This window comes from Mauremys mutica, chromosome 4 (genome assembly GCF_020497125.1).
Source record: "Mauremys mutica isolate MM-2020 ecotype Southern chromosome 4, ASM2049712v1, whole genome shotgun sequence".
NCBI lineage: Eukaryota > Metazoa > Chordata > Testudines > Geoemydidae > Mauremys > Mauremys mutica.
Window position 1 is genome coordinate 53,505,271 of NC_059075.1, and position 26,791 is coordinate 53,532,061.

At 40.9% G+C, this 26,791-nt stretch overlaps 1 protein-coding gene across 4 annotated transcripts in view; it reads left to right on the top strand.

The window, feature by feature from the left end:
* The window catches only part of STXBP6 (syntaxin binding protein 6), a 222,347-nt gene that overhangs the window by 130,485 nt on the left and 65,071 nt on the right, over nucleotides 1–26,791 (top strand). For all 4 annotated transcript variants that reach the window (XM_045016982.1, XM_045016983.1, XM_045016981.1 and 1 more), the window contains exons 3-4: nucleotides 22,488–22,618; nucleotides 25,988–26,153. In XM_045016982.1, the coding sequence (XP_044872917.1) occupies nucleotides 22,488–22,618; nucleotides 25,988–26,153 (297 nt within the window). The remainder of the gene's footprint in view (nucleotides 1–22,487; nucleotides 22,619–25,987; nucleotides 26,154–26,791) is intronic.

Below are 26,791 nucleotides of genomic sequence, written 5' to 3' on the forward strand. Positions count from 1 at the left end.
ACAAGAGCATTTCCTAAACGAACAGTGGGGCCTATAATGCTCAGCTATGGAACACAGGGAATAAAACTGTTTTGATGCATACAATGCTAATTTCACTTTTTTTTACCTCATTAATAGGTCTGTGAGAACAGGAAGCTATAATCCCCAAAATGACTAAGAATCTGCATAGTAGAGGGGCATTCTAAGTACATATAAACATATATACATGATGCTGTAAAGCCAGTGTTTTAAAATACCAAACTACAATAAAGCATTAAACTATTAGCACAAATATTAACTAACATTATTATTGATGTTCTTTAGCAATCTAACAATTCATTCAAAGAAATGAATACAAGTAGTTTCATGAAAACTAATTTTAATTACCTCAGCTATTCTGTTTAAACACAACACAAAATGACCTGCCAAGTTCAATTAAGAATGTGGCTTAGTTTTATTGGCAGAGTGAAAGTTTGACAATTAAACAAACTTAATTTATTCTTAAACTGAAATGGGGAGTTCTAGCTGTAAACAGTTACTTAAGGTTTGTACTTCTCATAGCAATAGGAGAATTAAAAAGAGAGGAAAAAAACAATGGATTGCAAAATTGTGTCTTGTTCTGGTGAATGTATTGCTCTTTGTTTTTCACCATTACCAGAATGTTAGAACCCAAATAGTAAGTCTTTCATTCTGCTTTTTGAATGCTGAAGTGTCTCTCCAAGATCCCACCATAGTCATGAGTCTTCACTGGAGATACAGGATACTTTAATTTCATGCTTCAGGTCTACAAGTGAGTTCAGACATTTCTATTCTGTTTATTTTACATTTAAACTTGTGCCACAATTTATTTAATTTCCCACCATGAACTGTGTTTAGGAGATATTCATCATCAGCAGCAGAACAGTTAGCAGAAAGATTGTTGCTAGTATGTAAACAATTAAGCTAATTATTATATTTTGGGTCTAGAAACCATTTCTCTACTTTCCTCCCACATGGTTATTCACAAAATTTTATAAAGAACTGAAAATAGGATTGTAATGAGGCACAGATTCACCACAGCCTCCTGCTGGTTGGCTTGGGCATTAGCTAGTGGTGTCTCACCCACGATTATTCTCTCGGTTTCCACTGTCATCACAGTCAGACCCACGTCATTCCTGGACTGCAGCATCCGCTTCTGGACACTGCCTTCCAGCTGACTCCACTCCACAGGCTCTCTTCCCCCGCCTCCCGCCCTTTCCAGGGGACCAGCAGCTTCTGGTTCTACCACTCGCCTCAGTGGCTCAGTGCAGTCCTCAGTCTAGCCCCTTCCTCCAAGGGCAACTACAGTCTGGCTTAGCTGCTCTCATTACTGGCAAGTGGGGGAAAAAGAAGACAGGGGAGAGCAGGCCCACCTGCTACTTTGGGCCCTGACCCAGGACCCTCTAACAGCAGCCACTTACTGCCCTCCTACAACTCTCCTCTACTGCCTGCTTCCCTGGGCCACTTCCCCGTAGCCCCAGCACCTTCTCTGCCCCTTTGTGTCAGGGCTCCAGTCTGGCAGTCATCAGCCTAGGGCTCTCCCAGCCCCTGCTGACCCTGCCCAGCCCTGCTCTATCTTAGGCACTTTTCTCTCTAAGAGCCAATTCTACTCCCTTTGCCCTCCAGGGAGAGATGCCACTCCTCTCTACCCTGCAGCCTTCTTATAGGGCCCAGCCTGACCCTGATTGGCTCCTTTCAAGCTTCCACTTGATTGGCTCCCAATAAGCCCTTCCAGGATTGGCTGGGACTCTGCGCAGCCTCCCTGACTTGCTTTAACCCCTTCCATGCCAGAGTGGGGCAGCTGCCCCACTTCAAGGATCTAATAATAGAAAGCATTGGGCAAACGTAAATATAGGTATTACTACCTGTGCCACCTATAATAGAGCCCACATTACCATAGTCTGTGCTTCGCAATCATTAGTGTATTTATACTTTCAACACCCTGGTAGGGAAGTGCTACTATTCCCATTTTACAGATGTGTGTGTGTGTGGGGGGGGGGGGTGTAGGGTGACCAGATGTCCCGATTTCATCGGGACTGTCTCGATATTTGCTTGTTTGTCCCGTGTCCCAACCAATGTTAGGTCGGGACACGGGACAAACAAGCAAAGGCTCCTGAGTCTGGAAGGGCTCGTGCCCTCCCCCGCCCCGACTCCGCCCCCTTCTTCCCCATTGGCTCCCTCCCCAAATCCCCACCTCTTGCCAAGCACGCCATGCCCAGGAGACGCAGGAGAGCGCGGGGCCGGGGTGAGTGTGAGTCCGGCCTGGCCCCGAGCAGGCAGGACTCGGGTGCGGTATCTGGAGGGAGAGTAGGGGGCGGCCCGCGGGGCCAGGTGGCAGCTGTTCTCCCCACCTGGGCAGCAGGACTCGGGAGCATCCGCTGCTGCAGCTCCCACTGCCGCGGGGGGAGGAGGTGGCCAAGCACGTGGCGCTCGGCGGCTGCGGCTTTGGCGCCCGGGCCCAAACCCCACAAGCCTGGGCCTGCTGCGGGGACCCAGCAGCGCGCATGCTGCGCCCAGCCCCTGGCCAGTCGCATCTGGGCTGGCTGCCCAGCTGGTGCAATCCCGTGGCGGAGGCATCGGCAGCCCAAACCCCCCGAGCCTGGGCCTGCTGCGGGGGACCCAGCAGCGCGCATGTTGCGTCTGGGCTGGCTGCCCAGCTGGTGCAATCCCGCGGCGGAGGCATCGGCAGCCCAGCCACGTTCATTCCCCTGCGGGACCTGAACGGTATGGGGGGGCTTGGGCCTGCTGCCCCCACTCCGGGGCCGCCTGCGGGATTGCACCAGCTGGACAGCCAGCCCAGACGCGACTGACCAGGGGTTGGGCGCGCGCAGCGTGGCACTGGGTCCCCGCAGCAGTGGGAGCTGCAGCAGTGGCTGCTCCCGAGTCCTGCTGCCCAGGTGGGGAAAACAGCCGCCGCCTGGCCCCGCGGGCCGCCCCCTACTCTCCCTCCAGGTACCGCGCCTGATTCCTGCCTGCTCGGGGCCAGGCCGGACTCACACTCACCCCGGCCCCGCGCTTCCCTGAGTCTCCCGGGCCTCCCTCCAGCGCTTGCGAAGGGAGGAGGAATCGGGGGTGGGGGATTTTTTTATTTTTTTTGCTCTGCCGCCATTTTTTCCCCCTCTGCCCTCCCCCGCCCCCCTACTCAAAGCATCCTACTCAAAGCGCCACTGGAAGCTGGTGGTGGGGCAGGGAAACTAGTCTCCCAAGTGCCATGCTCATGTCCCAATGATTGGATTGTTCTTCCTCTTTGTGTGTTATGTGCATGCTTTCTACTGTATTTGCTATTACTATGATTGATATCATATGTCATTAGTTCATGCATTACAGAGTTGTAGTTTCTGTGCATGAAAGATAGTAATTGACCAGACTGGTAGCTTTCCTGGACAGATCACCTCCACATACACAGTGCCATTGCCACATAAAATGCATGGAAGAAAGGGATGTATGCGTGAATTCTAAATTTAAAGTAACTTAAATTAGTTATTTGGGAAAGAAGCGCAGTTGCCAACTTTCACATGGTAAATAAGCACCTGGGCTTTCACAATAAGCCAAAAATCAAGCTAATCCCATTTCAAAACAAGCCAATTCCTAAGAACCCCAACACTCTATGTGACTAGACCCCCTCCCCCGCCCCGGCGTGCAGTCTGGGATGGTGGTGGGCCCCCTGTGCACCCCTGACTTTCTTCCTCCTTGACCCTGCTTGCCCCCCCACCCCCACTTGTTGGGAGCCAATCAAAAATAAGAAGCTACAAGCCAAAAACTAGCCAACAAGCAACTCACAAACCAATTAAGCCAAAACCAAGCCCAATTTCTGCCTTTTTTACGAGTTTGGTATGTCTGGAAAGATGATGAAGGAACAGAAAATCAGATGTTTAGGCATGGGTAACAGTCTTGCTAATGAAAATTGTGTGAACACGACTGAAATTTGCAGGCTTTTTCTTCTGTCATATTCATGGCTGGCTTACACAGGGAGCTTAACCGTTTTCAATAGAACAGTGAACCTTATAAGTGGAGTCTTTTCCTAGATACACTTCAGTGTTTGCTACTCTGTGATGTACAAATTTAGAAGTGTTCAAAAATATAATCCTGCTTTTTTCACCCCCAAATACCTGCATTGCTGATGGTCTTGAACTTTTTACCTAATATATTGCTACATTGTGTGTGTGTGAGAGAAAATCCTAGTGCCTATAATGTCAGAAGAAAATGCTTTATTATTTTCCTTGAACTAATCTGGCGATGTCTTCGCAAACTCTTTTATTGTGAAATAGGAATAAAAAATCAGGCAATCACCTGAATAATAAAATAACTTAATGCAAGTTTGAAAGTTTTTAAGGTTCTTTTATCCTATAGGCAGTCAGTTTTTTAAAAAATGCATGCACCCATTCATACATGTATTGTTCTTAAATATATATTCCCTAAATTTGAATAACCAGCTTTCACTATTGGTCTTAGTTCATTTTTGGTTGTTTGTTTGTTTTTTAAAAACATCATCTTTTATTTGATTTATACATAGTCTGCTATTGTAAAAGCTTCGGAATTAAAAAGAGAAAAGAAGAAAATAAGGTTGCATAATTTGAATCCCACATTGCAATCTACTACTCTGTATTCATGGCTTTCTGTTTTTAGTGTTACTTCCAAAGAATAATCAGGTTTTATTTCTAGAATATCCTTCCTCTTTTTATATATAAATAAAAGGAGAGCTTGTCCAGCTGTGTTTGGCGGGGAGTTTAATCTATTGTTTGAATTTGTACTGTGATTGTTTGAACAGTACTGTGATTAAGTATGCATCTGCGGGATAGCTTTCAGTCCATTGTTGATTATCACTCATCCATATGACAGAAGATTATGTTTTAGTCTTTGTTTCTTAAAACTTTAACCTATACAGTTCTGGGAGCTGTGGGAAAAGCTGCTACAGACCAGTTGGCAGTGTTCAGGCAATATATTCTAATGTGTTAAAGCAATATTGATTGAGGCTCTGATCCTGGAACTTACAACACGTTGTTTGGCTTTTGGGCCTCCATGGTAAACCATTAACTTCAGGATTGGGGCTAAAGATAGCCAATACTACCTGGTAACCAATGTCAAAGTCTCCAAGTCTCTTGGTTATATTAAGATTATGGATATAACGTATCACTGTAATGATAACTAGATTTTAATGTTACCACATTTGCATCAGCAAGCCTTGGTTGGATGATGCTGACTCTGCGTTGGTAGTGCGACCTTCTGATAGTTACCTGGTATAGCATAGTCCAGAGAAGGAAAAGTAGCATCCAATTTGTTTTTCCCCACAGGAATATTGTTGATGTATATGCTAGTTTGCAGAATTACTAGCTTCTTATCAGAGTTAACTTTAGGCTATTGGGTCAAGTCTACTATTGGAATTTCCTAAATTAATTGTTCCCCTGCACATTAAAGTTCAATTCTACTCTGAAAAGTGACTGTGTAAAAAGGATATCTTGTGACTTAACAGAATTATTTCAGGTGCATTTTCAGAGACCTATGTGTTTACTACTGTTTTTACACTTCTCTCACAGACAGAGATTTCTAGACTTGACTTTCAGTTTGATACAATTTGGAAAGTATCAAAGAATATCAGGGTTGGAAGGGACTTCAGGAGATCATCTAGTCCAACCCCCTTGCTCAAAGCAGGACCAAGCCACAGACAGATTTTTGCCCCAGATCCCTAAATGGCCTCCTGAAGGATTGAATTCACAACCCTGGGTGTAGCAGGCCAATGCTCAAACCAGTGAGCTATTGATGGTGGACGCCAGAAACATAACAAATGTGATCCAAGCAATGGTTAAGGTTAGGGTTGTGATGCTCTGTACCTCGGAGGAACATCCAGCACCCCCATGTTCATCCTTGTAAAATGATTGTGTGGTATCCAATGCAAAGTTTGTCATGTTGGGTGTCTTCGGAAGGCTCATGATGTACTGAGCATGGTGGTTATAGTGATGTTATAGGTTATAATTGCATGTATATAGTTATGAGGCGGAAAATGTATCCTCATGGCTTAAAGCAAGCCCAAACAAAAACTCTCCAAAAGCAGAGGGGCAGCTCACACCTCATCAGAGCATGGATGGGACAAACCCAGCCCAGCCTCACAGGTACAAAGGGCTCTGGCCTAGGCAGCAACAAAAAAATCTGTTAGACTCTCCAGGGAGTTACCCCCCTTTCTTTAGTCAGTTTGGAACTGCGATAAGGTAATGCTCATCTGATTCCGAAGGGGGGAAAGGCAAAGCCAAGAGGGAAGAAAGGACAAGATAAAAGGAAGGGACTTTGCCATGCTCTCTCTCTTCTACTTACATCTACAGACACCACACCAAGCATCTGAAGCGCTGATCAAAGGAGAGAGCGTGGCTGAAGAGCAATCAGCCAGCCTGTGATGAGAAGCATCTAAGTTTGTAAGGGTACTGAAAGTGTTAAGATCAGCTTAGAATGCGTCTTGCTTTTATTTCATTTGACCAAATCTGACTTGTTGTGCTTTGACTTATAATCACTTAAAATCTACCTTTATAGTTAATAAATTTGTTTGTTTATCCTACCTGAAGCAGTGTGTTTGGTTTGAAGTGTGTCAGAGGCTCCCCTTGGGATAACAAGCCTGGTACATATCCATTTCTTTGTTAAATTGAAAAACTTCTGTTAAGCTTGCAGTGTCCAGGGGGCATAACTGGACACTGCAAGATAGAGGTTCCTAGGGTTGTGTCTGGGACCAGAGATGTTGGCTAGGGTCATTCGGTTGTACAGTCCAAGGAGCAGCTTACATGTCAGAGGCTGGGGGTTCTCACAACAGAGCAGGGTAAGGCTGGCTAACAGAGTCCAGGATTGGGGGGACCTAGCAGATCATTGGTCCAGACAACACTAAAGGGGAATGTCACAGTGGTTCAGAGAGCAAGGGTGTATGTACGGCTTGTTACTCCAAATGAAGTTCACATTTTAAACACTGATATTTGTGATTTTAAGTACAGTGGCTAAAACCAGTCAGGAGGAGGTCACAGTTTTGTTATTTTCTGTTTGCTTATTTTGGGAAAGGGAAGTAAGAACAGGAAAGCAGGAAAATGAGTGAAAGCAGTGAAGCGATTGCGAAGTTGGAGCTTTTAGGCTGCAGATTGCAGAAAAGGAGAGGGAGCACCAGAGGTTATTACAACAGAAAGAACTGGAGTTAAAAGAGAAAAGAGAGAGAAGAAAAAGAGGCAGCCAGAGAGGAGGCTGCACACAGAAGGGCTATGGAGGCAGAGGCAGCCAGAAGCAGAGGGGCAGTTCACACCTCATCAGGGCGTGGATGGGACAAACCCAGTCCAGACTCACAGGAACAAGGGCCGCTGGCCTAGGCAGCAACAACAGAATCACCCCCCTTCCTTTGGAACTGTGATGAGGTAATGCTCACCTGACTCTGAAGGGGGTTCTCACAGCAGAGCAGGGTAAGGCTGTCTCCCAGAGTCAAGGATTGGGGTGACCTAGCAGATCACCGGTCCAGACAACACCAGAGGGGAACGTCACAAGGGTTCTTACCCACTGTCAAAGAGGTGAACCAACCATATTAGTCTGCCGTTGGAATCTAATAGATCCATAGCTCTCTCTTGGTGACTGTTGTCCAACTACAGGATTAGTATATGGATGAACCAGTAGAACATGCCCACCATCTGTTGTCCACAACTAGTGAAAGTTTGGCCCCTAGGCACTATCTCACCCCCCTGCATCAGCCCCACAGGTCACTGTTTCATGAATGATCTGGATCAAATATTTAACAACAAAAAAGTAAGCTAAAAGAGTGCAAGAGTCAGAAAACCAATTACAGTGTAAGAGGTTTTTGTGGCCATTTGCATGGCTTTAAGGAACCCTAAGAGGTTCTTCTCTGTCACAGGAGTTGTGAAAACTCAACCGGTTGAGTGTCAAAATGGCCTGGATTCAACCCGTCCAGAGTCTAATATCTCCCACTGTGAGAATTTCTCATTCTGTTCTGCAGAAAAAGGTGGTTTGCATTCAAGATTCACTCCTCCTAGAAGCAGAATCTAACTGAAAGAGGGCTATTGACCCACTTTCCCTTAGCGAGCTTCCCTTGCCTTCCCATTCCCACGGATGGGATTATGTGAAGGATCTGGCGGAAGGCCTCGCCATCTCTTGTGAAATAGACCCTCTTATATGGTGAAAAATGGACTGGATCTACCAATGACAAAGATTACCAGTGCCTCCTAAGAGACAGAAACTTCTTAGTAACCCTTTAACACACAACTGTCCAGCCTACACTCCTGAAGGCATCATTCAGTATTGATGGTCCAGCCAACTATTATCTGGCCTCTAATTTCTCTTCCTTGGTTAGACTGACATCTTTCATGATCTTATATTCATTTCAACGTGCAGTGGGGACCAATCAAATATCACTGCACGTTCTCCTCAATCTGTTGTTGAGTTTGAGACTAGTAAGCAGAGCCTGCTGCTAAGATGTCTAATGGATCTGCAGCAGTGGCAGAGTCACTTTAGGATAACTCTGTTTATTCTTTGCATAGAACTCAGGGGCTGTCTTCACTCCAGTGCTCTGAACTCTACATTGCCAAGTCAATTTCGGATCATGTTCAAGTTTCTGCTCCTAACTTATGAGGTTAGGAATGTGTTCTCAGTAGAGGGCTTGTGACTAAGGAAACTTCCTGAGCCCAGGCCTTTCCACTTCTAGAATGAAACAACACTTCACAACACACGCAAATTAACTATGTCAGAAATTACCCTTATAGATACGCTTCCCAAAATGTGGTACATGGGCCCCTTTGGGCAGTGATAGTGCAAGTTACCCCCATGCTGCCTTGCTAGTATTATGCAGTTTGAAGGTTTTATTTTTCTGAATTAGGGTGACTCAGCTTTTGAAAGTTTGGGAAACACTGCTCCAGGATAGCTACATAACTGAGAGAAGAAAGTTCTTTCTCCCTTTTAGAGGAATAAAGGTGCATCTCTTTTCTGAGAGTTCACGTACTAGAAATGATTTAAGAATCTCAAATAAGAATTGAAACCTTTATGAAATCCCTGTCGGGGGCATCTTTTCCTCTTACAGACTGTGTTCTTTATAATCTTTACAAGAAAGGATTTGTCATAGGGTCTCTAAAACTTTTGTAGCATTTCAGCATGGTCACTTTTTTTCCTACCTTCTTCTGAATATAAAAGTGGACCCAGAAAGTGATGAACAAAAAAGATACTGTATTTGAAGGTCAGAAACCATAGCTCCCTTTAGTATATGGTAATATTGTGTGTGTATATAATTCATCACATAAGTTTTGAGAACTTGAATGTTAGAATTTCAATTGATACATTGTCTTTGAAAGTTTATAATATATGTTCCTCTGGGATTGGACCCGGCTTCATTTGAGCTGGTTGCATTGACATAAAAGTTTGGGGAGAGGGACTGGAAAAGGCAACTTTTGAGTACTGAGTTCCCTTATATTTAAGGATACAAGCTGCAATTTAACACTCTCAGCCCTCATGCATAACATCAGAGATTTAATTTAAATCTTCAAATCAGATTTAAAAAGCCTATTAGAGAAAGTTTTTCCCCTGCTGCTACCAACATTGCAAGATATAGCTCCCAGATACAGACTGTATCAGGTATTAAACACCATGTTTAATCATCAACTTTTAGGACACGCAGAAATTCACACCTCTCTTTAAATGATCTATTTTCTTTTTGAGGGGTTGGGAAAGAGAGGGAAGAAAGTAGGGATAAATAAAATTTGGGAGTGGAGTCTGTATTATGTACTTGTGCTACACAATGGAAGTCCTACTATACTTGGTGGAACCCGAAAGCCTGTAGGAGTATTGTCTTCATAGTTTATTTAATGATATTTGTAAGGAGCAGCACTCTTACAATTAAGAAAGAATTAGATGCATTCTATAATATGAAAACTAAAGTTATCAGCCTGTCTATTGTCAATCTGTTTCCAGTGTGTATTTTTTTCATATTGAGCCATAAAAATCCCCTATTGTTCAAATGAAAGGAAATTTGCTTGTATATTTTACAAATGTTCACTCCCTTGAATATCAGTATTAAATATGTTGATTTTTTATTATATTTGATGCTTTGTATACTCCTAAATCAAAGAACAGTCAACCCTAATTAATTTCATTTTGTGAGGGGAAATTAAGGTGTCCAACTGAAAGAAAATTCCATATTAAGAAAATACACTTTGATTTTCATAATTATTAAACATACAACTCAACCCTGATATAACGCTGTCCTCGGGAGCCAAAAAATCTTAACGCGTTATAGGTGAAACCACGTTATAGCGAACTTGCTTTGATCCGCCGGAGTGCGCAGCCCCCTTTCTCCCCCACGAGCACTGCTTTACCGCATTATATTCAAATTCGTATTATATTGGGTCACGTTATATTGGGGTAGAGGTGTACTTTAAATACTGTACATATCTCCACAGTGGATTACAGTATATAAGGTTTGAAGGAGCTGTTAAGTTTTCACATAAACTCTCATACGCTAACCACTCATTGCCTGTGTCTCTTCTTCCCTTAGACAAAATTGCTATTCTAATCTGTCTGCAATTCCATAAATGAGCTTTTACAAGGAATTAAGGTTAGCTAGGCATGACACTACCCCAACTAAAAACCTTAAAAGCAAGGAAATGCCGATTTTAGGTGTATTCTTTTAACCACACTCTTAACACCCACGCAGTACATTTCCATGGACAGTGACAAATTTCCCATCCTCTGTCACTTTTAACATAATTTTCATAAAATTAATATAAAGTCTGTTTTATTTCTTGTAGTGGCATTATTCCATCCCCATTGTTTTCAGTATAGTATTTTTAAAAAAACATCTTCTAGATTAAAAAAATATATAAAAATCTAAGCAGTGTGGGCAACTTTTCCTGCATTCACAGTTAAAGCTAAAATTCTTTTTGTTAAAATATAAACAATTGTAGCAATCACTTCCTTTATAACTGTTCCAAGACTTTATACACTAATTCCTTGAATCAGTAGTTATTTGATGCATTCAACACTTTATAAATACATAGCATTTCCAGTTGTATTGCGATGAGGCAATCAAGCCATTTGTCATAGAATTTTTGATTAGCTAGAGGATTTTAGAATTTCACACTGCCTGCTGTTAATCTTCAGCAGTCAGTACATTTGAACTTTTCATACAGTGTATTTTGAACAAAAAAGAAAATGAATCTTTAAATGAAGATCTGTTATTCCTAAGTAAAGACTTACAGAGCTAAATGCATCAATCCTAAATCAAGATCTCAAAAGCAGATTTAATAAATAAATAAATAAAGCCTCTACAACAACAACCTGTATTTCAAAATTGGTGCAGTTAAAAAATGTTTGGTTCACCAGAGCCAGGATTTAATGAAGCCCATTTCTCTTTTCTAAGGCTGCTGGGGTGGGGGTAATCAGAGATAGATATGGAGTAGTGCTTTTGTATTATTTTGTGGTTCCCATTTACACCCCTTCAGGTATGAGGTCTTTTGCCTTTATCTCCATGGAGTGGAATCCCACTATTCTCCCTAGACTGGGTGCAACATTACAATGTGTGCCAGCCAGCTTACCCAGCAGATTCCATTGTGTTCTTCCCTTCAGGAGCTTGTGAATAGAGTGACACCAGTCTTCCTTAAAACAAAGTATCATTTAATCTTAACAGTTGGAACAAGGCAAGGCATAAGACAGGGGTCAGCAACCTTTCAGAAGTGGTGTGCCGAGTCTTCATTTATTCACTCTAATTTAAGGTTTTGTGTGCCAGTAATACATTTTAACATTTATAGAAGGTCTCTTTCTATAAATCTATAATATATAACTAAACTATTGTTGTATGTAAAATAAGGTTTTAAAAAATGTTTAAGAAGCTTCATTTAAAATTAAATTAAAATGCAGGGTCCCCTGGACTGGTGGCCAGGACCCAGGCAGTGTGAGTGCCACTGAAAATCAGCTTGCATTCTGCCTTTGGCATGCGTGCCATAGGTTGCCTACCCCTGGCATAAGAGGTTTATAAAACACTAAACCAGGGGTAGGCAACCTATGGCACGCATGCCGAAGGCGGAACACGAGCTGATGTTCAGTGGCACTCTCACTGCTCGGGTCCTGGCCACCGGTCCGGGGGGCTCTGCATTTGAATTTAATTTTAAATGAAGCTTCTTAAACATTTTGAAAACCTTATTTATTTTACATACAACAATAGCTTAGTTGTATATTATAGACTTATAGAAAGAGACCTTCTAAAAACGTTAAAATGTATTACTGGCACACGAAACCTTATATTAGAGTGAATAAATGAAGACTCGGCACACCACTACTAAAAGGTTGCCAACCTCTGCACTAAACAGTCTATATGTGTGCCTATCTTACCTAAAAATGTAGGCAGATACAGTTTACCCTGACATCTGGGGTCTGGGTGTCAGTCTGTTCCCCAAAAGTGTCTCTGCTCCTGTCCTTGGGGGCTTGCCTCTTTATCCAAAGTCCTTTGTCATCTCCTGTGTCTCCCGAGTCTTGTTACACTGGTTTGGGTGGCTCAGCAGGGTGTCAGAGGTGGACTTTAAAAGTGATAGCACTGTATTGTCCCTGAAGTGATTATAGAGAAGTGAATACCAGGATTGTCGTCCTGTTCTCTCCCCTCCACCCAACATTTCTAGGTGCATTTCCTGACAAACTTGTTAGTGAATTAACTCAATTTGTGCATACAGTAAACAACACAATACCTCAAGTAGGCTGTATTATTCATAAATTTTTACAGTCAGCTTCAAATCAGGCAGTTACAGTTTAGAAAATAGAAGAAATAAATAAAATTGATCTAAATGACACGAGTCAAAACTGGAGCCTCAGATCTGCACCACCTTAATTTTTTGTGTGGCGAGGAGGTTTGCATTTGCTGCTTCAGATCCAGAATTAGAAGAGGTTTCTGTTTCAGTTTGTGCCAAATGATCATAACAATTTACAATATGAAGAAGCTAGATCTGATCTGTATATTTCTACGTCTGTCTCTGATCTGGTTTTGAAACAATATTTTTCTTGGAAGCATGTCTCTTAAACCTATGCAGCCTTCTTACATTTGATACCATGGCTTATTTTTCATCATGTGACTGATGCAGAAATTCAGGCTAATGCCAAGAAGCTAGCACAAACCTTAACTATGGAATGACTGTCATCTTTCCATAATACATTTCTGCTCTTTTCTGATGTATATTAACCTAGTTCAGCGTTCCAGAGCATGCCACCATACATTGAGGTTACCCTCAACCCAAACTTTCTATGCCATAGCATAGAATGCTGATGTTTAAACTCTTCAAATCTTCATTTCATTCTGATTGTACGAGAAAGTATTGGACACGTTTAAAAAAATAAAGACAAAATGAGTTAATATATTTATTTGTATCTGTCTGAGTAAGGAACAGAAACAAAACAATATTGTGTACTGAATGGGACTGCAATGTATTGATGGATTCTAAATGAATAAAACATTGTCCAGAAGATTAATACTTCAGTCAGTTTGTCTGTATAGGTTTAATTCAAGGTGCAAAGTTATGTTACCATACAGAAACTGAAATTGACATACAGTTAATTCTGTTTTCCTATAGATTATTACATTTGTCTAATTTATCAAATTTCCTATAGATTATTAAATTAAACTGTCATGAAAGGCCGTAGCTGAAGTGGATGGATAATTTGTTAGTCAAGACTTAACTTGGAAAGTGTAACTGTCCCTGCAATCTTGATCCAATGATTTAAAAAAAACCCAAACAAGATTTATACGATGCTTGCAAAGTTCATACCCACTCTGTAGCTTGTGTGAAAGTGCTACTAGTGTCCCTAGCCTCTGTATGGTGTTTTTAGCCTCTGTTTGCCAGAAGCTGGGAATGGGCAACAGGGGATGGATCTCTTGATGATTACCTCTTTTGTTCATTCCCTCTGGGAATTGGCCACTGTCGGAAGACAGGATACTGGGCTAGATGGCCCTTTGGTCTGACCCAGTGTGGCTGTTCTTATGTTCTTGTGCTCTAGTTTGCAAAGCAACGTAATGAGTAGGTAGTCAGCATGCTACTTCCATCTGCCAATACATTTGTGTAATGTCTGTCATGCCACTGTCAAGCCGTCATGGACTAAAGGAAATTTTCAAGTTGTTTTTAAATATGTTTGGTGGGGGACAGGAAGATTGGTTTTGGCCATTCTGGAAGTTCTAGCTTAGTGTTTGTCTTAACTACTAACACACGGTGCAAGGAGAAATAATAACCAGATCTGTTCAACCACATGCGACACTTCAAGGTTAATGGGACCCAAAGAGAGAACAGCTAGTATTTCAAGAGTATCATGCCAATTAAGATAAAATTGAATTCCTAGGAAGTAAAGGATTTTTAAACAAAGAGTAAGTAACATTAACAAGCTGTATCTTTGAACACGCATGTCTCCACAGCGTAGCCTACTACAAAAAGTGGTTTAATGAGGTTGATTAAAGAGATCAACCAGTGCGGGGGGGGGACGGGACTGATGGGTTTTCCTTTCCCCACCACTTATAGATCTTTTTTCCTACCAGCAAGAGCTGCCCAAATTATCAATTTTTGCAACCTGTCTTTTTGATTACCCCACATTTAATTAGCATTGTGGCATCTGCCTGGGGCATCAGGTGATCAGGCTGAGGCCGCAGGATCTTTAGGGGAGGAGATGAAGAGCACATTAAGTGTCTACATTTTAAAGCTTTATTAATAAAATAACAGCGGAGAGTGTTGGGGGGCGAGGAGTTCCCCACATCACTCAGAGGAAGGAAGAGACCCTTAGTGCCCCAAGCCCTAACCCACTTTCATACTCAAACCCGCACTACCTGAGGCTGGCCAAGCTTGGGTGTAACGTAAGAAGAAGAAGAAGGGGGAAGGGTGGATGGGAGTTCTTGTCCCGTTCACAGGAAGTCCAGGGTCCGCTGTGATCTCTGACTTGCTTTGGCTCTTGGGAGGGTTTTTAAGTCCTGGGTTCTTTTGGGGGTGTTTTTGTTTTAGGGCCCTCTGTTCCTGGTGCTCTTTGTACTAGTCCAAACCCACTCACTGTGGCCTCCATGGCGTTGCCAAAACACACTGGCTCCAGAGACTTTGTTTTCCCCCCATTGGTCTTTGCTGTCTCATTCACTGTCACTGTTTTCACTGCAATCTCTGCAGCCCTGCTCCAGTTAGTTCTCCTCTTCTCACAGTCGGATAGCTGCAGACTTTCTCGAGCCTATGACCTTGGATTGGAGCCTCCGTCTTATCTTCAGGCTGAGTTAACCCATTCTCTGCTTTCTTCCTTCCTCCCCCTTTGGTCTCTCGCAGCCTACAAAGAAAGCTTTCACTCCTCATTCATGCCTTTGACCCTCCCCAAAATGCTTTGCGATGCTTACAACAGCGTTAGCAACATGCAGTGCTAATCTGCTTTCCCAGGGGATCCCCTGAGGGAGGGGGCCATGGGGGTGTGACAGCATGAATCCATCAATCCACAGCCTTATGAATGGAGTGAACTGAATGCTGTGCTAAATTCCTATAGAAACATTCTCCTGACTCTAGGACTGTCCAAAGTCTGAGACATGTAAGTATCCTATGGAGGTTTGTTTTGTCCCCTTTCTTCTGCAGAGGCTTAGCTTACTGAAGTTGTTTCATATTGATGAACTTCTAATGATTCTTGTTTGTCAATAGCTTGTGTTACTGACCTAGGAACACACATTTGTTTCTCATCTGAGCTGGAAACTCCATTTGGGGTAGTAGTAGATATTCTTGAAAGAATATTAAGGAAACACATAAAATAATCTCCCTTTTCAATACAGTACTGTATCACCTGCAACATCAGCACTTCATAATGGATGTTTAGTATTACTACTTCTGTCCTGAACTGTCTCCAAGGATTTCATTTTTTCTAATATTATTCAGTATTGGCTTACATCAGCTGAATGAACAGCATCGACAAGATTCCAGTATTATGCCAGCTATTTTTTTTGTTGATTCAGGCAACACGTTTTGTTTTGTTAAATGAATAAAAATCAAAGTAGTCTGTCATCTGATTCTAAAACAGTCTAATGTTTTTTATAGAACATTGTTTTTACAGTTGATATACCATGACGGCTTTTGGCTCATATTGAGAATGAGGATTTAGAATATTAGTGTTCACGTACTAAGGTTCTGAGCTATGAAAGTAGAAGTGCTGCTCTTCAAAAGTGGACCATAGGGCTTACATATAATGCTGAATCTGAGCCTTACTGTACCTTAAGGAAAAGTGATGTCTGTGTGTGTGTATTTTAGAGATAAAGTAGGTGAGGTAATATCTTTTTATTGGACCAACTTCTATTGGTGAGAGAGACAAGATTTCAAGGTACACAGAGTTCTTCAGGTCTGAGAAACTTACTTATTGTGACAACTATACAAGATTGGACAGATAAGTTTAATAGAATATGCACTAACTACTTATAAGAGACCATTCAAGGTGAAGTGGTCCATTAACACCCCTGTTGTCATAAGAAAAGAAGGTAAGTGAATGGGTTACAGATTGTTATAATAAGACATAAATCCTGTCTATTTGTTAAGATTGTGATTTTTAGTGTCTAGCAATGAATTTTAAGCTCTCTGACTCAGGAACATGTTGTGCAGGTTTCCTTTGAGGATGAGGACTGATGGGTCAGATAGAGAAAAGTGTAAAAGTGTACACCCGTAGGTGACATGATGTTTTTGTCTTTTATCATTGTCCTGTGTGAGTTCATTCCAAATTGTTGTAGTGATTGTCTGGCTTTTCCCACCTCACTGTTGTTGGGGCATTTAGTGCACTGGATGAGGTACACCATATGTTGTGTTAGGCAAGTGTAGGACCCATAGATCTTGAAAAGTGTGTTAGCAGTGTAGAGGTGTCTGCAGGTTTTGCATCTGTTGTTCTGTCAGGGTCTGGTGCCACTTTGAGTTGGTGTGCCCTAGTCTGGGGGAGCTTGCTTCTGATAATGAGCTTAAAGAGGTTGAGGGCTTGTTTGAAGGCCAGAAGAGGGGGTTCAGGAAAGATTTCTTTCAGGATGAGTACGGGTTGTAGTAGTTTGATGATACCCCTTATGGATTCCAGTGTGGGGTGGTAGGTAGCAACTAGAGGTGTGTGATCAAAGTGGGGTTTATTTCTGTAGTGAAGCAGGTTTTCTCGGGGTATTTGGGTGGCCCCTTCCATGATGCCATCTACTTCTTTGGTGGAGCATCCTTGTTTGGGGAAGGTGCTTTTGAGTAGTGTTAACATGTGTATCCTGTATGTTCTCCTCGGAACATATCCTGTGGTATCTGAGTGCTTGGCTGTAGATAACAGATTTCTTGATGTGTTTGGGGTGGTTACTATATCTATGAAGATGTGTGATGATCCATAGGTTTCTTGTATGTAGTTGTCTGTAAGGTGCCATTGCTGAAGTTGATCATGGTGTTCAGGAAGTTTTTGCTAGTGTGGAAGTGTTCCAGAAGGAATTTAATGCATTGGTGGTGGTGGTTACTGTCATGGAAGTCTGAGAGAGTTTCATCCAGAGGATGAAAATATCAGTGTATCTCAGATATAACATTGGTTTTGTAAAAACATAAGAATAGCCATATTGGATAAGACCAAAAGTCTGTCTAGCCCAGTATCCTATCTTCCAACACTGGCCAATGTTAGATGCTTCAGAGGGAATGAACAGAATAAGTGATCCATCTCCTGTCGTCCACTCCCAGCTTCTGGCAAACAGAGACTAGCAACACTCAGAGCATACGGTTGCATCCCTGACCATCTTGTCTAATAGTCATTGATGGTGCACTTGTCCAGAAATCATTCCTCAAACTGTCCCATTAAGAAGTTGGAAAATTGGGGAGCAATCCTAATGGCTGTTCCCATGGTTTGGACAAAGTGATTGTTGTTGAATGTAAAATTCTTATGGGTGAGAATGATATGGATGGATGAGTTTGGTGATATGTTTTGGGTAGATATCTGAGGGTTGCCCATTGTCTTGTAAATATTTGAAGCAGGTGGCTATGTTGTCATTGTGAGGGATGTTGGTGTATAGGGTAGTGACATTTGCGGTGGCAAGAATGGTGTTCTGAGGTAAATTGTTAATGTTGCAGAGTTTGTGGAGGAAACCAGTTTTGTCTTAGAAGAAGTTGGCCTTTTGTGTGGCGAGCGGTTTAAGAATGGTTTCTGTGGGTCCTGATATTACTTCAATAAGAGTACCGTGGCTAGATATGATTGGTCTGCCTGGGTTCCCTTGTCTGTATGCCTTGGGAAGCATGTAGGTGGTGGTGTTTTGGCCTGTCCTTATTCTCCCAGAAAGAGATTTTCTGTTACTGTATTGAATCTCTCCTGTAACTGGGAAACAGTAGGTAGGGTATGTGTCTGCAGGGCCAGCTTTAGGGTGAGTCCCCCGATTCCCGGGAATCGGGCCCCGCGCCTAAGAGGGCCCCACAGCGTCCGGAAGAGGGGGCCCCGCACCCTCTGCCAAAGTGCCACCGGAAACAGTGGCAACAAATTGAGTTGCCGCAGAATTGCCGCCCGGGCCCTGCATGTCCTAAAGGCGGCCGTGTGTGTGTGTGTTTAAATCTGAGATAATGTCAAAAGAATAGAACTTTTTCATATGATGATGGTGCATTTGAATAACAAATGAAGACCAGCAAAGCCATGTCTTTTTATAACCAGATACATTGATTTGTGACAATGTTAAGTAAAGGTAAATGACTTTATTTTTTTCCCCTAACAACTAATTAATGTAGATGCAATCCCTTTATCTGATGGGTGTTGAGGCAGTGGAAGACAGGGTTTTTATTTTTTGTTCTTTGTTTTAAGTATTATGTACTTGTAGAAACTGCCTGACCAAAGCATTAGTTCTTTAAAAAACTTTTTGATATTGTTCAGTTATTCAGTAGTATGTTTACAGAAGATCTGATAAAAATGTATACATCTGCAATTTCACATGCTGCTTTGTGTACTGTATCAAAAAGGAAGAGATTTAAATGTCAATACCTGAAAGCAAAAAACACAGCAAGTCTCCCTAAACTTTACAGTCTCCGCTTCAGGCACACTAGAGGGTAAAAGGATTTTAGAAATATAGGTAATCCAGAGGACAAGGGGAAAACAGTAATAACACGGTGTTATTAAATAACCAGATTGTCCATCACAGTGAATTTACAAAATAGCATTGTCAGAAATGCAGGGATAATATAATAATGTACTTTCAAGTGCGTGAAGAGAACATAAGGCAACAGAAAAGTGAAGTAGGAGACCGGAATAAGATATAAAGAAGTATTCATATAGTTATTTAAAAACTGTAAGATGGTTCCTAAACTACTTATTAAGAGGTCAAAAATATATATGATTTACATCAACAAAAAAGGCATCTCCTTTCTGTGTTTAGGGAGTGAGTCTAATACAGGAAGCCTTTTTTCCTGTTAGAAGTTAGCTTTAATCTTTTAAGCACATTTCAAAACACTGAGGATAGTGTGTTTTATTTAAGTTGTATGGTTTTCTATATTTTTAAAGTGTAATGCCGTGTTCCCAACACTCTTAATGTTTTTGGAATATAGTTAGTATATTGTTTGATATAATTGAGATTGGTTTTTATTTACATGAGCTCTGTTTTATTCTGAAGTATATGGAACCTATTTATTTGAACAAGTGAGAGAATTTAAGGAGTTCAGTGCTAGAATAAATATCTTTTTATCAAACTGTATTTTGCCAGTGGTTCAATTACTTCCTTTTTTTAGCGCAAAATTCAATTAAGTTTATGAAATATCCAGTGAAATGACATTGACAGTACTGTCATTATTATGTATAGTTTACTATGTGTATTGATTATATACAGCAAATAAGTAACTAAACTTTTTAAATGTTGAGGATATTAAATAAGTGTAGGCTGTTATGTTAGGGACTACTGGCAGACTTTGTAGGGCTGGGAATTAATCATCGACATGAAAGTCCACAGTAACATTAAAGGACAAGTGAAGGTGGGCAAACAGCAGGTGGCTATTTGAAGAATTTACAATCTAGCTGCTTCACGGTTACAAAAATACAAGAGGAGGAAGAATTGAATGAGTGGATAGGCCAAGGCATGGGAAACAAGCCAGTGAAAGGGTGCAGGAGTAAGAATATTTAACTGGTAACAAGGACACAGATGTATAACTTTTTGGTTCTGTCTTCGGAAGCATTTAGCAGTGTAGAGGCTTATAAGGAACTTCGTAATGCCTCTGGACCTGAGAAGTATAGTGCTTATTTTATCAATAAGGTATATGTATCCTGACATGGCATCAGAGAGGAAATAATGATTTTTGTCACATTGTATGTATATCAAAAGAGGCTCGCTGTAATTTCCGCTTGGAGTTCACTCGGGAAAAGTCATCATAAGACCAGCCAGTAACACAATGAATTAAAAAAATAATTTTACAGACGTTCGCTGGCATATTCTGTGTATCAGTATGAAAGCCAGAGCCTAAAGCAGGTGAAGGTCCTGGATGGAAAAATAGCCCATGGCACAGGATTAAAAACTAAAGAACAATGTGTAAATGTTGTGAACACAATTAATAAAAATAATGCTAATCAAATACTCATATTTCCCTTTCTAGCGTGCTACATTTTGTTTGTCCAATTTATTGGTTAAAATTGAAGACTGGAAATAGGTTACATATATGGCAAGGTTTTGGCTTGCTGTCCATCTCCTGTAGAGCCACTGTTTGATATTTGTGTTTAGAGACTCAAGGAAGTAAATTTATCACTGTGATACAGAACACTGTAACAAGGATACTCTGGAATAACTTCGTCCCCGTCCCTTTGGAGATTTTGAATATTTCCATTACAGGAACTAATGATGTGCTAGAGCGAGAGGCGCTGCTTACAAGAGTATATGGTGTTGAACAATGAAATTTCATATCTGTTAAGGTTTAGGCCGTTTTTGTCTGGAACAATCTTTTAAGTTTTGGACTCTTGGTGGGTGGAAAAGAAAGACTTCTGCTTCTTCCCATCTCTGCCTTCCATGAATGCTTCCCCATTGCCCACTTTCCTATACCAGTGCTTATTAGAAGTGCTGAGATTCACCAGTTGAAGCCCCCAACCAGGGAAAAATGACACTGATTGGCAGGTACCAAGGGCATCTGGACTTCAATGCCCAGCATCCCTTAACTACTATAGGGAACCAGAAAATAAAAAAAACTTGTGTACATGAAACTATAGCATATGATATTTTTAATACAAAACTATGACTGTTATCCTGTAACGTATTTTTAAAAAGCATGTTTAAGGCTTTGAAAGTACTTGTATGTTCGGACTCATCACTTGTGTTAAGATACTGCTTTAACAGACTCCTTTTGCTGTGCAGGGTTCCCACTTTCACAATATTTGGTGTCTGTCTTTAAGTGCCAGCTCTAGGAGTCATGTTATTTCATGAGAAGCTCAGATTTCACTTTTTTTAAAAAGTCTGTTTCTAGCTCTTATGGTTCTGTAGAAGAGCATGCAAATATGAAGCAAATGTGTCTTTGAAGTCTTTGAAACCAGAAGGCAAAATACAGTACAAGGAACCTAAAATTTTTCTTTCTTTCTTTCTGTCTGTCTTTCTAATCTGATGATTTTTAAGTCTATCTCATAATTTTTCAAGTCCTGACTTGGTGATTTTTGAATGCCTGGGGATGTATGCTCAGAAGGACCAACATATAATCTAAAGCTTGTAGTGTAATATGAATGCAGATTTTATCTTGAATTGTGAAAGGAGTTTACTGAACTTTGCATATGTTAAATGATAGAGAGAGCCAAATCCTGCTGGCTTTACTAATGTGCAAAATCCACCAGTGAATAAGGCAGGTAGTGTTTAAGTCCCATCTTTTAGTTTACTAATGGTAGATCATTAGGATATCTTTAACAGTAGATTAGCATGTACAGGAAGACTGTGAGGCAGTAATTAATTAATAACTTTTAAAATGTTGTAACTGTAGTCAATAATTGTAAATGAGCGTACATTAAAGGTTACAACAAAGGGAATAGTTTTTGCTATTATACAATTCATCTTTATTTTTTTTAAAAGAAGAAAACTTGCATTCTTCTATGCCACAAGTGAAGCACATTCACTCAGAACAACTCACTTAGATTTTCTCCTGGTCTTGGCACAGAGATGGTGATCCAAGTTTTCCATGTCATTTTGCTGTGTGCTTTTCTAGGTTGTCTCTGAGTTTGCTGGCATTCTACACACTCCCTTTTTCTCAAAATTTATTTTTCATTTCTTGTCATTTTATTTGTAAGGCATCCATTGCTTTGTTATTAATATGCTAGGTCACTGTTATTTTGTGTGCTTGCCCAAAAAAGCTAATTTCTGATTGATATTTGATATGTAGTACTTTTCATCAGTGGTTCTCAAAGTGCTTTACAAAGTTTGGGGTTATCCTTTTCCTCCTTTATACTTGAGGCTGAGGAAAGTAGTGCCTTCCTGACAGGCTGTGTTGAGTTAACACTTCTTTACTAATGCTATTCATACATAAATGTGTGTGTCTGTATTTATACTTTTTTGGTTTCTTTTATGTGTTCAGTGACTAACAAGAAACCCTCCCAGGCATCTGTTACAAAAGTCAAACAGTTTGAAGGTTCCACGTCGTTTGTAAGGAGATCACAGTGGATGCTTGAGCAGCTTCGCCAGGTTAATGGTATAGACTCTAATCGGGTGAGTACATTGTACACATCTGGAGAAAGTAACTTTGTTAGGATTTTTGCTTTTATTGTTGAGGATCAAGGCCATTGTACTGCTATCCGAATTGCAAGTGGAAGGGGCCCTATCATGACTGTTACCCCTTCTCCCTGGGGTCTTCCTCACAAAAAGTCTTGGACAGTTTCCAACTTTGCATGCTGATGTATAAGCAAGTATTCTCAAGTGCCCAGGTTTAAGTGCTAACTCTTGACTATCCTGTGGAGCAGTACATGTTTTCTCCCAATTTTAAGGTGAAGATTGAGCAGAATAAGCTCACTCCTGTTATGTGCCTTCACTCCTACACCTCTGGTCCTGCCTTTCGCCTCTTCTCTCTCCTGCTTCTGTCTCCTTCCCCTTTTTCAAAAGGGAAGAAGAGCCTATTTGTTCTCTTACCGCCATGAAGAAGAAGTTTCTAAGCCTACTCTTGTTGGCCTTCAATTCATCATGGAGCTGCATCCAATATAAAACTTGGAAATCTATCCCTAGATACTTCCTCCAATAAAATGGATCAATACCTGTGGACAGGCAAAGGTGGGAAAGAGCATGGAAGGAGAGTTCCTGGAACTGGCTCTGCCTACAACTGCATCTGTTCCTTGCAGAGGTCACAGACCTTTCTCTTTCCTGGTGCAATGCTTCCCTACAGGCTCCCCCTTAATCCAACAAACTGGCAATCTCTGTAGATTGTCCATTGTCCCTGTAACAGTGCCTTAGTGGGTCACAACTGAGGATGCCAAATTCAGGATGAACTGCTGAAAAATAGAGCAAACACAACCCCAAACTGGTGGTGGTTATTTGATAAGACATACCAAACCAGCCACAAAAGTAAATTTCTGTTTCACCATGCTGGCTAACAAGAAAACATAAAGGCAGTTTCCTCTGGCATTCCAGTTCTTATATCACCACCAAAACCACTAGATTCAGAGATGAGTGGTTCTTTACAATCTCATCAAATAATAGGTTCTTCTGATCCCAAAGGACCAGGTTAGGGTTAGGGTTAATATATAACTTAGATCTTACACAAAAATTATGCTGATGCCAATCCTTTAGTATCTTAAAATCTAAAGGTTTATCTATAAAAAGAAAGAAAGTTGAGAGTTTAAATTGGTTAAAAGAATCAGTTACATACAGTAATGGCAAAGTTCTTGGTTCATGCTTGTAGCAGTGATGGAATAAAGTGCTGGCTTAAGTCAAGTCTCTGGAGTACATACACAGCTTGGATGGGTCATTCATCCTTTGTTCAAAGCTTCAGTTTGTAGCAAAGTTCCTCCAGAGGTAAGAAGCAGGAATGAAGACAAAATGGAGGTGTTTTTAGGGCCTTTTATAGCTTTTGCCATGTGGCGGGTATCCCATTGTTCTTACTGTGGAAAATTACAGCAACAAGACAGCGTTTGGAGTTACATGGGCAAGTTACATGTCCATGCATTTCACCTAGTCACAGCAGGAAATTCTATTAAGTGTAGATAGGCTTCTCCCATGGTCCATTGCAGTTAAAAATTCTTTCGATGGGGCACTCAATTTGAATAGTCCCTCCAATGCTGGGCATTACCTTGTGGGAGTTACCTCAGGACCAAACATTTGAAATCCAAGTATAGATCCACTACTTCAAATACAAAAATGATATATGCATACAGATAGCATAATCATAACCAGCAAATCATAACCTTTTCATAGACACCTCACTTGACAACCTTTGTACAAGCTTTGCTGTAAATATATAACAGTGGTTGCAACAATGAGCTGTATCGTCATATTTTAATCAGATAACATTACAGTCCCAAAGAGCAAAGATGCAGTTTTCAAGGTTGTGCAAGAATGTAATTCAACATAACACATTTTTTATTATCTGGGTTTTTCCTTCTTTCATGTGTTAAGTGCACCAGACAGATTTGCAAAGGACAAGCTAGTTAAAGATAAAACCTTTTTAAGCACCAGCTAGAAATTAATGTGTGCAGCCTTAGGGGTTGGGGATTTAAATCACATCTTGTGGTCATAAACATTATGTAGTATAAAGTAAACAAATACATTTATACAATGAAACATGCTTATTGAGTGTGGCTGAAATCCTAGATTGTCTAAAGTCACATTCTGATTGGTCATATGATCTTTTTTAATGATGATGCACCAGTGTACCAACTCCTCTCAGTGCACATCTGGGATCTAATTACTGAAAAATGAAATACAAAAAAAAATCCATATACCTATTCTACTAAGTGTGTGGAGGGGGAAAAAGATAACGGAGGCTGCTGTGTCATTGTAGGGGTGAGGGATGGAGAGACAATAAGGGGGAAGGAGAGGGAAAAGTCAGTTTGAAACAGGCCACCCCTGCCCAAAAGTGCTAAGCTGTCCCGTCAGCAGCCGTTTGGAAACCACTCGGAACCTTACTGTTAAATATATTCTGACTAGAATGGAAAATACAATACCATTTTCTCTTTTCCTTCTACCAGGAACTATTTTTCTTAGTGGAAGAATACAGTGCAATAAACTTCTCTATTTAATTTTCAGTATAATCAGACATACTCTAATAAGACGTGCCAGGGCGTGCATTAGTAAATTACTGGAGCACTTTGTAGACAAAAGGCTAAACATATCTGAAGCTTGTTCCAATGGCCTACTAATACATGTCCTACTGTGGCTCATTGCTGTACATCAGTGCATACATCATATCATGTCATTGATATGGATAGATTGTCCTAGATTGCCAGGCAAAGGAAGCAAACCACATGATCAGAGTCGGTTTCTTTTTGCAGTTGGCACAGTGTTTGGAATGTGGCTGTATTTTGTTAACTGACTGCCTGCTGCCCAAGTTGAATCCAGACTATCAGCCCTGCAATCTCTTAGGAAACATTACGATCTACCCAAACTATGATTTGTTGTTTGCTTCTTGTGTCCCCATTCTCCTCGATGGCCTGGAATGCCCATTTGGAGTAATTTCCCATAATGCATCACAACCAGAGACTCCATGTTGCACAGCTCCCCCATCCAAAAAGGGGAATTTGTGTTGCATTATGGGTGGTATACTGTAGTCCACTCAAAGAGGAGAAAGGGTACACATGCCCCCATGAGGCACTACAACTCTCATTTTTGGCTGAAATCTTCCAGTTTTGAGTTTTTATTGAAAACTTGAAAATACCCCTGGAAATTTCCATTAAGAAAGATTTTTTTTCTCCACTTTCATCCAAGATTTCTTCAGGAAAAAAGAATTTCAGACCAGCTGTAAAAGTGAATGTCAGTCATTTAAAATAATTTATTTTAAATTGCTTTATTAAAAATGTCCATTGCTACATGTAATCTTCAAATCAGTTTTAAAATATAGTACCAGTGATTCAAATCTTATTTTTCTTCTAGGATTCTCCAGAATTTGATTTATTATTTGAAAATGCTTTTGACCAATGGGTAGCAAGCACGGCTTCCGAAAAATCCACATTCTTTCAGATTCTTCACCACACTTGTCAGCGCTACCTTACAGACAAGAAGCCAGAATTTATCAACTGCCAGTCTAAAATTATGGGAGGTAAGTAAAGGGCGATTGAAATACTTCTGGGGATTGAACCTTAATTAATCTGTTTTATATTGTTTTTATAATGCAGACTGTATACACAATTGTGTTAATGTATCTGCATTGTTTTGAACATACAAAGTGTTTTGTAAGTGTTATTTTTTGGATTCTGTAAGTAAAAACTGTTGCATATATTTGCACAAAAGAGGAAGAACCGTGTCTAGTTGCCATATAACACTAGTCACTGGGTTAAGAGCTGACATCAGTCATCTTAAAGAGCTGGTTTGCTCAGCAGAATAGACAACCATTCAACTGCGGCACTGAGTAGTTTGGTCTCTAAGGAAGTGGAGTTGTTACTTTACTGGAAAAACCTTCCCACCCAGCCTGCCCCCTCTCACCCCTCCTCGCCCTCCTCCCAAGGTTTTAATTTATTTTGCTTTAAGATGTGTGAGATGTAAGAACACTGCCCCATTTTTTAAATTGCATTCTCTCCTCTCAGTTCTTCAGAATACCAACCTAAAAGCTTGAAAAATTAATTCCTTTCCCCACTGATTTTGTTCTTTTCCATTTAGCAAACATTGATTTTTCCCCCCTCTTCTGAAAGAGCTAAATTAGAATAACTGTTATTAAACAATAACCATTCAGTGCTCTAT